Source organism: Haliotis rufescens, unplaced genomic scaffold, assembly GCF_023055435.1.
Source record: "Haliotis rufescens isolate VD_foot unplaced genomic scaffold, xgHalRufe1.0.p SCAF_7, whole genome shotgun sequence".
Classification (NCBI taxonomy): Eukaryota; Metazoa; Mollusca; class Gastropoda; order Lepetellida; family Haliotidae; genus Haliotis; species Haliotis rufescens.
The window spans coordinates 17,379,295-17,395,788 of NW_025964361.1; the positions used below are offsets into that span (position 1 = coordinate 17,379,295).

At 37.2% G+C, this 16,494-nt stretch overlaps 1 protein-coding gene across 5 annotated transcripts in view; it reads right to left on the reverse strand.

Moving 5' to 3' along the window:
* LOC124151847 (protocadherin Fat 1-like) overlaps positions 1-16,494 on the reverse strand; it is a 243,775-nt gene that overhangs the window by 73,779 nt on the left and 153,502 nt on the right. For all 5 annotated transcript variants that reach the window (XM_046524511.2, XM_046524510.2, XM_046524507.2 and 2 more), the window contains one exon: positions 9,654-9,813. In XM_046524511.2, the coding sequence (XP_046380467.2) occupies positions 9,654-9,813 (160 nt within the window). The remainder of the gene's footprint in view (positions 1-9,653; positions 9,814-16,494) is intronic.

Genomic DNA, 16,494 nt, shown 5'->3' on the forward strand with positions numbered 1-16,494 from the left:
TATTTTGGCAAATTTTCACAGCAGCACATAAAATCGGAAGGATTTTTTTGGATAGAACTATAGATTGTATTGTATTATATTTAACATAAATGTATTTCTTTACAGGGAAAGAAAAAAATAAATGTTATTTCACAAGTTATCAGTTATATCAAACTGTCATATCCAGAACCTATTCGTTTATTTCTGAAATTTACATTAGACAGTTGAGAATGGAATATTTTTATGTAAATCATAGAATGCATCAGAGCCCCTGTGGAGGTGAAAAAAAAGTGGCATAACATCCAAAGTAAAGCCAGGGGAGAAATTGCAAGGTGCAAGCAAGGTTTTATCAGCACAGGTAATTATTGTAGTTCACATTTTGCAACGCTGAACTGGAATTGTAATTGTAAAACTTATAAATTACCACCCTCGCAGAACTAGGCTGGAATTTCTGAGTTAAATTTGGCTGGACTAACGATGCTATGCTTAGTCCAATCAGGATTGTGTTAAGGAAATCGACCTCCGGTTTGTAAAGTACCGGTACATGGCAACTGCTGGCACATTTCAGTTGATTGCAGGATCTGTAGAGCATGTGTGCCATCTACTGGGTGTTGACAGATACTTTCCAAATCTTTTCATGCCAGGGATATGAGATGCGGAATCTGATTGGTCAATACAAGGGACATAGGAGGGAAATAACTCGTAATATATCCATAATGTCCAAATAACAAGCATGAAATACTCATATCCCCCGCCTGTATGACATGTCCGGTTGTGTGCAATGCATTACTCCTGTGAACTATGTTCACTGGGCCTTTTTGTAAATGGCCTTATTAGCAGCACTAAAAAAAAGTTATTACTGGTGTTTAAACTCCCATCTGCAGTTTATGTTAGAATATATAACTGTATTTGGAATGAGTAAGGACGAGACAAATGGACAAACATATTCTTCATTACAATTATGATCGATTATTTTGGTGTAGGTTCTAACACCGTTATCAAGCAAGTGAAGTACAGAGTATGGTTGACAAGAATATATACAGAATAGGAGGCAGTGTTTATACAGTTGAGTAGGTTTAAGATCAGTTACACTGCTGTATTTGTAATGAGTTGTGTTTCTGCATAAAGTTAGTCAATGAATGCAACAACCGTGTCCATGACACTTTTGGAGGAACACACACAAGCAATGCAGAACTTACCAACAAGAATGGAAATGTATTCAATACTGTGAGATGACATTATGTGCCAAGCAGGGGTCCGGAAAATTTAAAATCCCAATCGGACATTTGCATTTAGACCACGCCCCCTTCAAATAGCATATTTTAGTATGACTTTTCACACACATTACAAGTTGTTACGTTTTCATAATAGGATGAATTATGAATGGTTTAAATTTGAATTGTTTAATTCACCAGACAATTAGTAACAAATAATATCATTTTAGAATTACATGGAAAACATGCATTTGTTTCCGTTATAATAACGATCTGTTAACGTAGTGAACGGTCTTATTAATATTCATGAGTTGTATCTGCTCAAGTGTATGCATTGTAACATATGGATCGAGGCTATATCCCATATTTAGCTATCATGTGACCTCACAGGAAAAGATTTTTTTTCAAACTAGAGAATTTTTAAAAACAAGACAGATAATATAATCCCAAATACTAAAATATCGTTGATAGCAATAGTTATTTGAATACTTTTTTCATCTGTACTTGATTATTGACCATAAAAAAATATGATATCAATCGTCACAGAAAACAAAATGGCAGTCAATCAAGATTCAATATGCGACTAGCTACTGAAAACAGTAAAATCTGCAAATCCTCATTGTATGTCAACCATGTGAAAGTCGTTAAGCACGACTTACAAAATGATCGCCCAGACATTGAGGGTTTGGCATATCCGCTCGACTGATCTGCATCGGTCGATTGGCTGTCGTCACGCTTTCGCTTCTAATCTGAGGTTACGTATCGTAGCATTTTGAGGATAACGAGGTACATCCATGATGCAAGGTACTTATGTACAGTTGTAAACACCTTTCACTCAAATTAACAAGATGTTCTCAGTAATGAATCCTTGACTCAGTGTCTCCAATCAGTGTCAACTCAGTATATTGCCTATTACAGTGATTGACCGATTGGACTATCATGTAGGTATGATATATTTACAGCAATCAAAACAAACAAAGCTTGTCAGTGAAGATAATCTTTTTTGTGTTACAACTGCAGACAGAAACTGCTCAATCCTAAGAGTTGATCATTTCTGGTCAAAATTTAAGAATGTCTCGACAATACTTTTCAAAATGTCTGGACAGAAAAATTTAAATGTCCAGTAAGCAATATTTTAAACCGGACATTTGAGATTCCCAATCGGACATGTCCGGCGCATATGACCGTTTCCGGACCCCTGGTGCCAAGTTTAGTGAAGAAATATGGTACGGTTTTCAAGATCTGCTCCAGAAACGAGGACTACCCCCTTTTTTCAGTCTAAGTCAAAGTCGTTGCCATGGAAACTCGAAAAATAATTTTTTTTAAAATCCCAAACTATCAAAAGGCACCAGTTCACCAGTTCACCAGTAGACCTATCTACCTTTCGTGCCAAGTTTGGTGAAGAAATATGGTGCATTTTTCAAGATCTGCTCCGGAAACGAAATGTGACTGACTGAAGGATGGAAGGACGGACGGATGGCACCCATTCCTTCGTGTTGGGGAATAAAAATGAGATCAAATCCCAGCATTTGCACAAAGGTCAAAACATGATCTCTAATGATGTTGCCCAGGTAGCGTACCCCATTCAAACTGCCATGAACAATGATGAATTGTGATGCCATCACATATACCATTACACTTCAAACCCCAAACAAAAACCACAAGTGGGAGTATCATGCTCCCAACAAACATCTAAATTATGCACTGTGCATGAACATGCACCATGCATAAATCACGACATTTAAGTCTAGAGATGTCTTCATGAATATGTATTTGAGAAATACAGTTTTCTCTAACCCCAAGTGTAGTGTAATAAAGTATAGTTTTGTCCTGAACTATTGTAGTTAAAACACAAGGATGCTTGTGTGTTGGTTGCGCTACATGATACCATAACCTTGGGCGTGATAATGGCGTTGCTGCGAACATGGCTGAGAAAAAGGAACAGTTTGACTGCAGTATGTTGTTAAATGTCCTAAAATGAAAACAGGTCTACTTGGTGACTTGAAGCTCTTCAAAGATTGCTCGTGCCTGTTTCCAGAGACAGCCACAATTTCTTGCACCCGCCCTGGATAAGTTTGCGATGCTGTGTCATGGACTCAGTGGTATGTAAAGGTTTGGGAAAATCATATTACCATATTCCTTATCAGGTAATAACATTCCCTTATGCAAGAAGTTTAAAGAAATGTTTTCACCAATAACTGGTGTGGATGCGCCATCTTGTTTCACAGTAATATATTCAATCACGGAGGAAGTAAAAATATTTGAACAGCATTGCAATGTCAGCCCATTATGACGTAAGAGATACCTTTCATCCTGATAGAAACGTTTAGCTTGTATTCCATATACATTTACGAGGGGTGTTCATTAAAGATTTCCCCTGACCCACTTCCGATAGACCTAGTGGAATGAAACTTGGCATAGGTATTAGTCTTTCTCCACATAGGAACCACCAAGAGTTACACACTTCTCCCATCGTTTTATGCAACTATGGAGACCTCGCTTGTAAAAGCCCTCATTTTGCGTCTCAAACCAGGACTTGACTTCAGAAATCAGTGTTTCATCATCTGTGAAACGTTTTCCCTTCAAAAATGACTTCATGGTTGGAAAGAGGTGGAAGTCAGATGGTGAAAGGTCAGGAGAGTAAGGAGGATGTGGAAGGATTTCATAGCCACAGGACAGTGCTTCTGTCTGGGCAACATGAGAGTTGTGTACTGGAGCATTGTCTTGCAGGAGACGGACACCCTTGATCAGCATGCCACCCTTCTTAAGCTTGATAGCGTCCCGCAATTTCCACAGCAGTGAAGCATAATAAGCTCCTGTAATTGTGGTACCCTTTGCCAAGAAATCCATCATCACTACTCCGTGCTGGTCCCAAAACACCGTGAGCATGACCTTGCCTGCAGAGGGTTGAACACGTGCCTTCTTTGGGGGTGGTGACTCCACATGCTTCCATTGCATCGACTGAACTAGTCTCAGGATCATAGTGATGGACCCATGTTTCATCCTGTGTGATAAGTCTGTCAAAAAAGTTTGCTTGGTTTTTTTGGCACATGTCAAAAAGATCCTTTGAGCAATTGACTCGTTCCTGCTTTTGGAAAGGTGTGAGCAACCTGGGAATCCATCGTGCAGACACCTTATGTATGTTCAAATTGTCATGGATGATTTTTTCCACAGACCCTACACTGATCTTGACATCTTGTGCTAACTGGCGAACAGTTATATGTCGGTCTGCCAAAATGGCGGTCTCCACTTGATAGATAGTGTCCTCATCAATGGCTGAATGGGGGCGACCAGGAATGGCAGCTGTTTCCACAGATGAACTTGAACTGGCGATGCCAGAGTTTAACAAAATCATATGATGGGGCACTTCCACATAAGTTGCTTTCATTTCATCGAAAGTTTCTTTTGGTGTGCGACCTTTCAAATATAAAAACCTAATCACTGCTCGGTATTCTACTGGCTCCATTGTCACACCCTGCTCGATCATAACACCTGTAAAAGTGGTAAGATTAATAGTTCTGTGCTGCAAATTCAGACATAACCCATAGATGGGTCATTCTCTAAAAAAGTAACATTTCCTGTCCAAATGAATTTCCTTGAAAACAACTCATAATTCTGTTTTCAGATTACTTGACAATGAAGATATTTATCAGATGTATGCAATATTCTGATCAAATTACTGCTATAACCTTATGTTAGCCAGTAAAATACCTTAAATGTGCAGAAATGTGCAGAAATTTATTGTCCACAAATACAAAATCAAACTTTCTTAAATTATCTAAAGTCTCTGGGAACAAATACTTCCCAAAGCCCTGGTGATTTATGTAGCATGACATCATTAAAGGCTGATAACAGCAGAAAAGCTTTTGGTTTTCCACTTGGATTCATTATTTTTGGCAACAGTAATTTTGTCCAGAGTAATAGTGTCTGTCTTGTCACCAGAAAGTACAAATACAAATAATAATTGCTCCTTTGGTAAGCCAGAAGGCTAAGGTCTTTGCAGGTCTCTTCCTTTCCAGTACTATCATGGCACCATATGCTCAAGCAATTTATATTGGTGCAGTGTCTTCAAAATAACTGGTAAATGTTGTCTTTTGATGTGTACTTTCTGTAGGTGTCTGTGCTGTCACCATGCATTTTAGGTTCCGAAATTGTTATTAAAAAAATCAAATATAATGAGTATATTTGACTGTCAGAATGGAACTCAACCAGTGTGCTTTTTTTAGTGCAAGAGAGAAGTCATTGCCCTAAGCTGGCATTATATCATAGTTTGTCTCTCCTGTCCCGGTCTCTGCTGTCACCTTAAAAAAAGTGACAGGACAGACATATTTAGGCGACAGCACAGACTTATAGTGTTCAATAAATGTTTCAACATATATATATTAAAGACAAAGAAAACATGAATGGTAATGTATTTTGTATGTTTGCTTGTTGCATGAAAATCTGAATATTATCAACATTTGGGTCAATAAACACTGATTACACTGCACAGTAGATCTTTGGTAACAGCACAGACTTTTAATAGTGACAGCACAGACATATTTCAGTGACAGCAAAGACATTTTAAGATTTTCTTTAGCATATTGACACAAATAATGAACAATTATTCATTTACTCGCATGACTGTTGTACATGATTAAGAAATGTAACATATTTAGCAAATTTAAATGAAAGTAATGTTACATGATCACTTCAAACACCGTGTCTATGAGTGACTGTGACAGCACAGACACTTAACAGTAACAGCACAGACATTTAGTGTTTAATAGAGATTTTGAGAAAGTTTTGTTCAATGATTCAGTGTCTTTAAAACTCTATCTCTTAGGCTTTTGTTAGTTACAGGAAAATTTGAATTTCCATTAACATTTGGGTCAATAAACACTGATTACACTGCATAGTAGATCTTTGGTAACAGCACAGACATTTAATAGTAACAGCACAGACACTTTCCAGTGACAGCAAAGACATTTTAGGATTTTTTTATCAAGTTGACACAAATAATGAACAATTATTCATTTTGCTCGCCCTACTGTTGTACATAATTAAGAAATGTAACATATTTAGCAACTTTAAATGAAAGTAATTTTACATGATCACGTCAAACACTGTGTCTATGCGTGAGGGAAAGAGAGAAGTGGAGGTGTGTCCTGACAGAATGGAGTGTATGAGTGGGGGAAAGGGAGAAGTGGAGGTGTGTGCTGACAGAATGGAGTGTATGAGTGGGGGAAAGAGAGAAGTGGAGGTGTGTGCTGACAGAGTGGAGTGTATGAGTGGGAGAGAGAGAAGTGGAGGTGTGTGCTGACAGAATGGAGTGTATGAGTGGCGGAAAGAGAGAAGTGGAGGTGTGTGCTGACAGAGTGGAGTGTATGAGTGGGGGAAAGAGAGAAGTGGAGGTGTGTGCTGACAGAATGGAGAGTCGGAATGGGGGAAAGAGAGAAGTGGAGGTGTGTACTAACAGAATGGAGAGTCGGAGTGGGGAAAGAGAGAAGTGGAGGTGTGTACTAACACCATAACCATCAATGTTGTGTAAAATTGTCTGCAATGTCCCTTCCTTGGAAATAAATTTTTGAATTTTGGACATGAACCGACAATGTGTCATCCTCCGATTAAACTAGCTTGTTCAGTGGGTTGTTGTGTAAGGTTTACATAAACAAAGTGGACACTCTTCCTTTCTATACTGCACAATGAAATCTTGCTTATCCTTATCATCATCATCATCATCATTTGGTGTTAGTTCTGATGCTACTCCATCTTTAGTACTTGTAGATCTATGAACACATTCTAAAAGAGTTCTCCACAGAGTACAACTGACAATAAATTACAATGGACAACTGTCATAAGGATGACAATAATTAAAATGAACACAAAGGAGTCTGACAATTAATGTAGCCTTCCCACATAACAGCTCCTAATATTTCCACAGTAGTTACAGGTGACAGATTAGTCTGTCTGTCTGTTGTTTAACGTCGTACTCAGCAATATTCCAGCTATATGACGGTGGTCTGTAAATAATCGAGTCTGGACCAGACAATCCAGTAATTGACATCATGAGCATCGATCCCCGCAATTGGGATCGATGACATGCATCAACCAAGTCAGCGAGCCTGACCACCCGATCATCCGATCCCTTTTCCGACAAGCATAATCGCCTTTTACGGAAGGCTTGGGTTGCTGAAGACCTATTCTAACCCGGATTTCACATATTAGTAACTATTATTCTTTCTGGAATGACATTTTGAGAGCCACTGTGAGGTTAAGTCCCGGTCAACATTCTAATTCCAATGACACATATTATAGATAGTATCAGAAAAAATTAATCTTTTGTCTTGGAACACATTCATCCCATTATTGAAACTTTCAACATATCAACATAATGTAACGTTCAGGTATCCTTTGCCTAATTGTAATCATCAGGATACTTGTAGACAACTGTATAATCAAATCAGAATGATCGTTCCAAACCAACCAAGTCGGGCATCGGACATGTCAAATTTATCACAATGTTAATATCTAGCAACTTCTTTCAATAACGTCGCATGTATAATGCAGCTGCTGTAAAATGCATGACCAACCAGAAACTTGTTTGGAAGACATGATGAAGAAGCTTAACGGTACCGGTGTGACCGTAACCAGTTTCATTGTAACAGCATGTCCTTTGTATCTGGTCTGCTTAAGAGACAGTTTACTTAAACATGTAATTGTAAGAGATAGTTTGGAAAACATATGCCCAATGAGGTACAACTTTGAAATAGAAAAGCTTATGGCTCCAGCTACCTTTATAAGAAATATAAAAACACTTCTGGTTTAATAACTATACTTCTGCTTCATAAAAATATGGGCAGCCATTCGGTAAGAAAAAACATCAGCTGAGAAAAGGTGTGGTGAAATGAGGTTTAAAGTCACATCAAAGATTATTGCACTTGTACAGCAACATGCGTACATAGTGTGTGTGTATGGCTGCTGGGACTAAAGCCAATTTTATAGTGCTAGCCCACTGAGAAACCATGCTGCAGTTGAACATGAATACCCAACTCAGAAACAGTGTACGGACTCTGAGCAGACCAGTAATTGTTCTTGCTCCTTATTGTCGAGCGCCAGGCAGGGTAACAAAAAGTACGGTCTTATAACGTCTTTGGTATGACGAGACCGGGGATCGAATTTTATACAACTTTTAGTGAATCAAATATGGCATTCTCTCACAACTGAGGTTTGTTTCAATAGTTGCAATCTGATCGGGTTGCTGTAACTAAGTGTGTGTTGGTGTGAAAATATGGAAAATAATGAAATTTATGGGAGCAATATAACAAATAACAGAGATCAAGTCCCGTAACTGTGTACACTCAAAATCTAAAAACAAGCAGCAGGGGCCATAACTCTGTAAAAAAAATTAAAAATTTCAGCACCAATTTTCGAACTTAGTCTTGACAAGTATCAGTATCTCTTATATAAGCTAGCAAACAAACATTTATGTAATTTAGGTAATTTCTGAAAAACTTTTCCATATTTCACGCATTATGCACTAAGTTGAAAAGCATGGAGCAAGGGCCTTTAACGGTAAAAAATGAATTTAAGACATCAATTTTCATACTAATTTAAGATCATGACCAGTAATATGTCTAAAATTTAATTTCTCCAACTCAAATAGTTTTTTATATGTAAAATGTGTTCCCTTTGAGAAGCCGACAGACAAACAGACAGAAAGAAGGAAGGATGGACAAACGGACAACTCCATTCCTGTATCGTATGAGTGAAAAATCTTCCATGCGAGGTTGACATTTGACACACCCATGACATGACATATATTGAGTTGGTTATTTTGATATTTTTTTTAACAGATTGAAAGATGCTTTTACTTTGTATGAATCAATCGTAAACTTTCTGAAATTTGAGCCTTGTTCCATGTGACCTTGACCCAATAGAGGTCACTCAAAATATAATTGCAATATATTGTGCGCACAGGCCAAAAGCATACTAAAAGCATGGCATTCAATGTTATCCAATCTGTTGTAAGTGTGTAGTTAAGAAAAACAATTATAGAGGTGATGGTGGAAGAGCTCAAATTGGAGCAAACACAGTGTGCTGCTTAATAACTTATTTATGGTGACCTTGTTCTTTGAGATAAATCCCTAGCAAGACCCCATCCTTGCGTGAAGGAGTGATGTTCAGTCTGGACAGGCAACCAGCATGAGCAATGCTTCATGCCATCTACCTTCACGATGATGGCAATCAGCAAGACACTCAGTTTCACCAGCCAATCCATCATAATTGACAAAATGCATGACTAAGACATGTTGCATGCAGTTCAGTAAGCCTTTGAAAAAGAATTCCTACATGAAATTGACTGAATTCCTACATAAATGCATATGACTGGAACATAATGTATTCAATACATTTACTTTAATGACTTCCATTATAAGTAGTGAAATTACAATTACTGTCTTGCAGTAGTCAAACACCTACCAGAATTTTTTTCAATGATGAAAACATCAGCCCCAGGTCCTGAGACAGCATATGATATCTTGGAGTATGGTGTGTTGGCTTCATCTTCATCTGATGCTTGGATGTAGTCAATGACAGAGTTTATAGGGACATTTTCTGCCACGAACTTCGTGTACACAGACTGCAAAAAACAATAAAAAATTACCCAGTGAGCATTATCTCTTTATATCTGTGTTAGACATTAAGGGGTTAATGTGTAGGACAATGCACGTCCAAGGTTTTTTAAAATATTTAAAACAAACATCCGCGGGATAAACCAAGGGGCATCAGCCTCAAGGTTTTATCCCAAGGATAAGGTTTTTAAAAACCATAAAAACCCGAGGGGAAGTGTATTATCTAACTTAATAAACTTAAAACAACATTTATGAACACTTTATCTATTTCAAAAATACTTTCCATGAACCTTAGGAAATGGGCGTACAATATCTGGTGTACGGTACTTGAAAAAGACATTCTTAAGTTGCATTGTGAGTTATCAGTGCCTCTGTAGCCGAGTGGTACACTCACTGGGCTACAGATACAAAGGTTGCGTGTTCGATCCTCGAGAATATAAAGAAAACATTTGTCATTCATTTTACATTTCATAACATTGTTTTCAAATGCAAAATAAATTTCTCACCAGAAACATTCATATGTTATATCTAAACGTGAGTTGTTTTAGCCATCATCACAAAATTCCGAAATAGCTTCAAAGTAAAAAGAAATTACATAATTTACTATTTATAGACCTGGGTAGCAGTAATTCATGTTGCGATCTCTGATTGGTAGATCTCAAAACTGTTTCATACGAAAAAGATGACCAGTAATATCAAACAATAGTGTTCATATAATATGTTCTATGAAGTGTAAATTATTACATGTATAACTAAAAAGAGGTGGCATTTGCATATTTCTGAAGTCTCTTTCAGATTTTGTTCATTGGACATTGGCAACTTTATTTCTTTGTGCAAACATTTCTCCTGTGATATTACAGATAAAACATATAAACAATGAAATGGTTGAAACAAAAATAGTCAAACGTCAACAAATTTGACTTTTAACAAGTCAAAGTATGGAATTTATGACATGTATCCATTCTCTGACAACTTAAGTTAATTAGGTTCATTGCAAGGTGTCAGTGGCAGTAAACAGACAATTTCACCAGAAATAATCTTAAAAGGCCTAAAATTTGAACAAAATACATATACATAAAAATATATTACAAACATAAGTCCAGATGTACAGTGAACACTTTGTTTTAGCAAGTTGTGTAAGAACAGGATAAACAAGTGCAAAAGTGAGCGTGGCTCACTAATACCCCCGACCCGCCTAGTGTGTCAGTAGTTACAAATTAAATAGCTAGGATAGGGTTAGGCAGGGTTCCCCCTAGACTCCAATATCTGAGTCACCTTGTCTCAGCCTATGAATTTTTGGGAGTCAAAAATATTTTTCGAGAGTCATATGTTTTATTGTATGATTAATGAAATTTAAACTGTTCACTGTTAATGTTACACTTAAAGTTAAGTATCTTTTAAATATTATATGTCTTTAGTTTAAGTAAACAAGTGCTAATTAATGTTCTCAGCTGATTGTACTTCAGAGAAATAAAGGGTATATGAATGAAAAACAAAGTTTGTTGGTTTTATTTTTTCACAATCTTTAATTACTTCACAGCTCATGAAACAATTTACAGTGACACTAATACAGGATGAATACATAACATCAGTCTCAACTGTGAGACATAATTTTTAATCATGGATGGATATTAAAATAAATTTCATGTCAGATTATAATTTAATACCACTAACTCATTTACATCTTTTATCTAGTTATCTTGTATTATCTATCAACAGTGAAGTTGAACTGAAGAATTGTGAATACTCGTAATATTTTTTTGTTGAATACAGTTTATTAGCAACAACAAACACGCCCAAAGCTTTACATTTCATATATACCATATTTATTCATGTATAATACACACTCGTGTATAATACGCACCCCTAATTATGGGCAATTAAATCCTGAAAAAAATATCTCTCGTGTATAATACGCACAGACTTTTCTTCAGTCTCATTTCAGGCTGTCATGATCCGTCATCGGAAATAGCATAACAAATCCAAATTGAATTACGCAAGTTAATCCTGTTGTTACACTATCTGGTAATAAAAATGTGTTCTCTGTATATCTGACCATATGTTTGTCATCTATTTTATTAATTTTATTTAAAATTTCATTCAATAATGTTTACCTAAATTTCAGCAAAAACATGTGTCCCTCTGATACTTACAACTTCCGTTTACCCTGTTCCATAGGTTCCGCTTAACCACATACTGTGACCGCGCCAAATCACATTATTCACCGCAACAATGATAACATTTTCTTCTGTATCATTTTTTACGAGTCTACACATCTAGATAAACATATGTCATGGTTAACTTTTAGTGAGAAAATATGCCGAAACGTGAAAAACCTTGTCCATTTGCGTAGTTTTCCTTTGTTTACATCACGTGCTGTTATCGAAGCCACACGGAGTGTGAGAGTTACGTTCACTTTGATGAATAAATATATTTTGTCGTGTACCTCACAGTCACACAGTTTTAGTAGCATATCTATATAATTATGCAAAACAATATGTAAAGCTCCCGGCTGTTCTGATTTTAGCATTTGTTTTAAAACGAGAGAAAAGTCTGGTCATGTGACAGGCTATGCAAATTAGCCCGTGGCAGTGGTGTTATGCGAAGTTATGTTACTTCTAAAAACGACGATTAATTAAAAACTAGACGTAAATTTTAAGATGTTTGCATATATTGTCTTCGGAAAATGTTTATAAATTAAGTTCAGGTGAGTAGTAATAATTTGATTCCAAAGCTGGTAAACAACAACATAGATATTTTGAAATTGCGTCAGTCATGACGCAGTCATTTATTTCTGGACGTATTTTTCCTTAATTGAGTGTCAGCCCTAGACTGCACCCCTTCATATGACACAGATTATATGTACTAAGTTTGAGATGAATCCACTGAATAGTTTAAGAGAAATCGCGCGGACAAAGTTTTCAGACGGACGTTAGGGTTTGAAAAATTCATTAAAAAATGGAAAATTAATCAAAACATTTTGTCGGGGGTATAACTAGCAGTTAAAAATTCTTCCATGTCTGAATGATGAGACCTGAATGGTTCACATGATCTTGATCAAATATGATGCTTACCGCCTAGAAGGGAAATAAATTTCTGAGACGGAGAATAAAATCCCTTATACCCTACTTAAAAGCCAAAAGCAGGACGCTTTTAACGAGTCAATGAATGTCATGTTTCATAGCACAAGTTAACCTCAGTTCAATCGAACAGCTGTTTCCTATTCATTTTGAACTAGTATTACCGGTAATTCTTTAACAGTGGCAGGTTAAAACATGTTGGTAAGATAAATTTGTTGTAGCTGTATCACTCTGGGCACATTTGGTTTTATGCGTTCCTCGTTTGGTTTTATACCACCCTCCTCCGGTCTAAGGTATAAAACCTAATGTGGGACAAATGAACCACATGTGTCAGGATCATGAGTAGTATAGGTAATAGGGGTTCTGGACCACTTCCACTGGAGCCAGATTTATTACCTATACTGCTACTACAGGGGGGATTTTTTATGCCAAAATGATTATGTGATTTAACGATAGTCATGAGTTGTATTAAACGAAACATCAATATTAATTAATAATTGATAAAATTTACTATAGCCCACAAGGATATTGGAAAGGTGTAGGAGCAATAAAAAAATTAGCCACCGCGGCTAAGGTATCTAAAGATGTGGCCAAGGATTGGTTAAAGAAACAAGCGATGTGGCAGATATACTTACCGGCACCGCGTTATATACCGAGGAAGAAGTTTGATATTTTTACAACGAATGAAGTTCATCAGGCTGACCTCTTGTTTCTTCCCCACGATAAGGTAAAACGCAAAACGTATCAATACGCTTTAACGGTAGTGGATGTGGCTAGTCGATACAAAGAGGCTGAGCCATTAACCTCGAAAGATTCAACAGAAGTAGCTAATGCACTGAGCCGCATATATAAACGCGGACCACTAAAATGGCCTAAGCTATTTCAAGTAGATCCCGGTCACGAGTTTATGGGATCAGTAACTAAACTGTTAACAAAGCAAGATGTCGAAATCGTCCGTGGTGAAAGAGAGGCCCACCGCAGTCAAGCTATCGTCGAAAGATTTAACCGGACATTAGCGGAACGTTTGTTTGGCTATCAGTATGGGATCGAAATGAAATCCGAGCGATTGAGATCAACCGAATGGGTGACACGATTATCAGCCGTTGTATCAGCGCTGAATAATGAAGTAACGAGATTAATAGGGAAGAAACCATCCGATGCTATTAAAATGAAATCCGTGACTTCCGAATCTTCAGCACCGAGGAGAGGCAAAGAACGAAAACTTCCGGATAGAGTAAGGGTAAGATATTTATACCAGCCCGGTGAACTCGAAGGAGGCCTACGTCGCGCAACCGATCCCATATGGTCCCTTAAGACGTATAACATTAGTCGATTGGTTACGAAAGAAGGAGAGCCTATTCTTTATTATCTTCAAGATGGACCGGGTAGGGCATTTGTACGAGAAGAGTTGTTCATAGTTCTCGACGGTACGGTATTACCACCATAACCATAAGCATAGGTAGTTACACCATCATTATCAATCCATCTCTTTGTATCTAAGGGGGATAATGATGTCTTGTTCATTCTTAATCCATATATCCTATGATTGTAACTTCTTAAAGAGTTCATCTCATGTTTGAACGATCTACCGTTGAATAATGATTCTTTATACTGTTCGTGTTTGATATGCTTTTTTACAACAAACTTCTTAACACCCTTAGCTTTTCTTATCTCTCCATTATCAGACTTTTTTATAGAATACATCTTAGGTCTTAATCCTACATACTCCGCTATAGGGGTCCCAGCACATTCATCCTTCTTCTTACCTAATACCTTTTTATTTACAACGCTGTGCAGTGGATTATCTTTTGGGTAATCGCTCGTGTCGTACATATCTATTTTTTCTGCCATATCTTTATACACATCCTCGGTTTGTATTTCCATCAACAAAGAATCTGTGTCGGTATATAACACCTCGCATCTATCGCTGTATTGCTTCTTAAGTTCGTTGTAATAAAAGTCATACATTAAATGTTTTGACAAGTCGAGAATACTCATACCCACGTACACCGGTCTGTTGAATTTTATATTACTCTTCTGCATATGCAACGCGGCTAAGTCGTTATCGAATATCTTGCTTCTGTTAAAAGCCGGACTGGCTATAAGTTTCCTGAGTCTTTCTTCCTCATTAGATCTGACTAATTTAACATCAACACGCTTCCTTAGATTCTCCATAGTTTTACCAAATACTGAGTTATTCATGAGCTTATAAAGATTCTTTTCGAAATCGCTGGTAGCTATCTTTCTTAAATCTGTGTTCAACCTTATATAGGGATCCATCCAAGGGCTTTGATCAAACTTTAGAACTCTGTGTATTTTCTTAAGTTTCATACCTAACGATAGATACAACTGGAGATTTCTGTAGTGAACTATATATTTTGTTTTATCGTATCCTTCCACTAGTTTATTATTAGCCTTAGAATACCTTTTAGCTGCCATCGATATACCATCTCTTAATCCTTTCTCAATAAACAAGTGCATATCGTAATCTGTGAGTAATTTTAGTTCTACGCCGGTCTTCTTCAACAATGCATCCCACGATAGTCCGGGACTGGAATAGTACCATGCCGGGTCCAAGCCGTATTGTTTTAAATATGTCTTTCTAAATATCTCAAATATATCGGCGAGTAACAGTACATCGGTTTTTAAGTACAGATCGTGATAATCGCCTAAATTCTTACAACCTAATTTATCCCAGACCGTCAGAGCGTGTTCATAATCGGCATCTGTTATTCTAGATTCTGTTAAGTTACTATAGAATGATTCGAGGGGTGGTAATTCAGTTTCTTCGAATCTAGACCAATCATCCATATATTCGTAAGGATATACACCTTTTCTCAGCAACAAATGACGAGTTATCTTATCGGTATATTGATTTGTTATCACGAAGTCATCGGGATTGTTCGCATTAGCTAAATTGTCCTGGGAAGATAACAGAAACTGTACGGAGTCTATGAATCTAACCCCATTACTTTGCTTTATTCTAGATTTCCCATCCTTGTCCCTATAATGTATAGGTTTAGTCAACGAGAACGATATGTATTTTTCCATATTATTAGGAATGCACGTTAAACCGCCGTCGGTCTTTGAGATAGCTTGCATAATGAGATGTGAATCGTATCCCCTAAGGTTATGAAACACAACGGGGATGGGTATTGTTTGAGAATTCATTTTTAGTTTCAAGTTACACTCGTTATGCGCGGCTCCCCGATAATTACCCGTGACGTGACAATGATCTCTTACGGAATCCCCATCCAGGGGTTTATTACAAACGTGACAACTCGTTGACTTCTTATGGGCCCTCCAATCATCCCTCCTCATACACATGGGTTTCTTACACGATAATTTTTCCCTGATTATTCTCTCTTCATTTTGTAGATATTCTAGGAACTTTCCCGCTGCATCGGGACCTCTGTAAATCACGGGCGGGTTTGTTTTCCCATCATACCTTACAACTATATATCCAAACCCACAAGGAATATGTTCTTGAGTTTTGTACGTAAAACTACTATCTTGATTATTGCGTTCAGTATTTTCTATGGGTTTGATAAGCGCTTCGAAGTCGGCGTAAATTACGTACGGTACTGGCATTTGATTACAATAATGTTC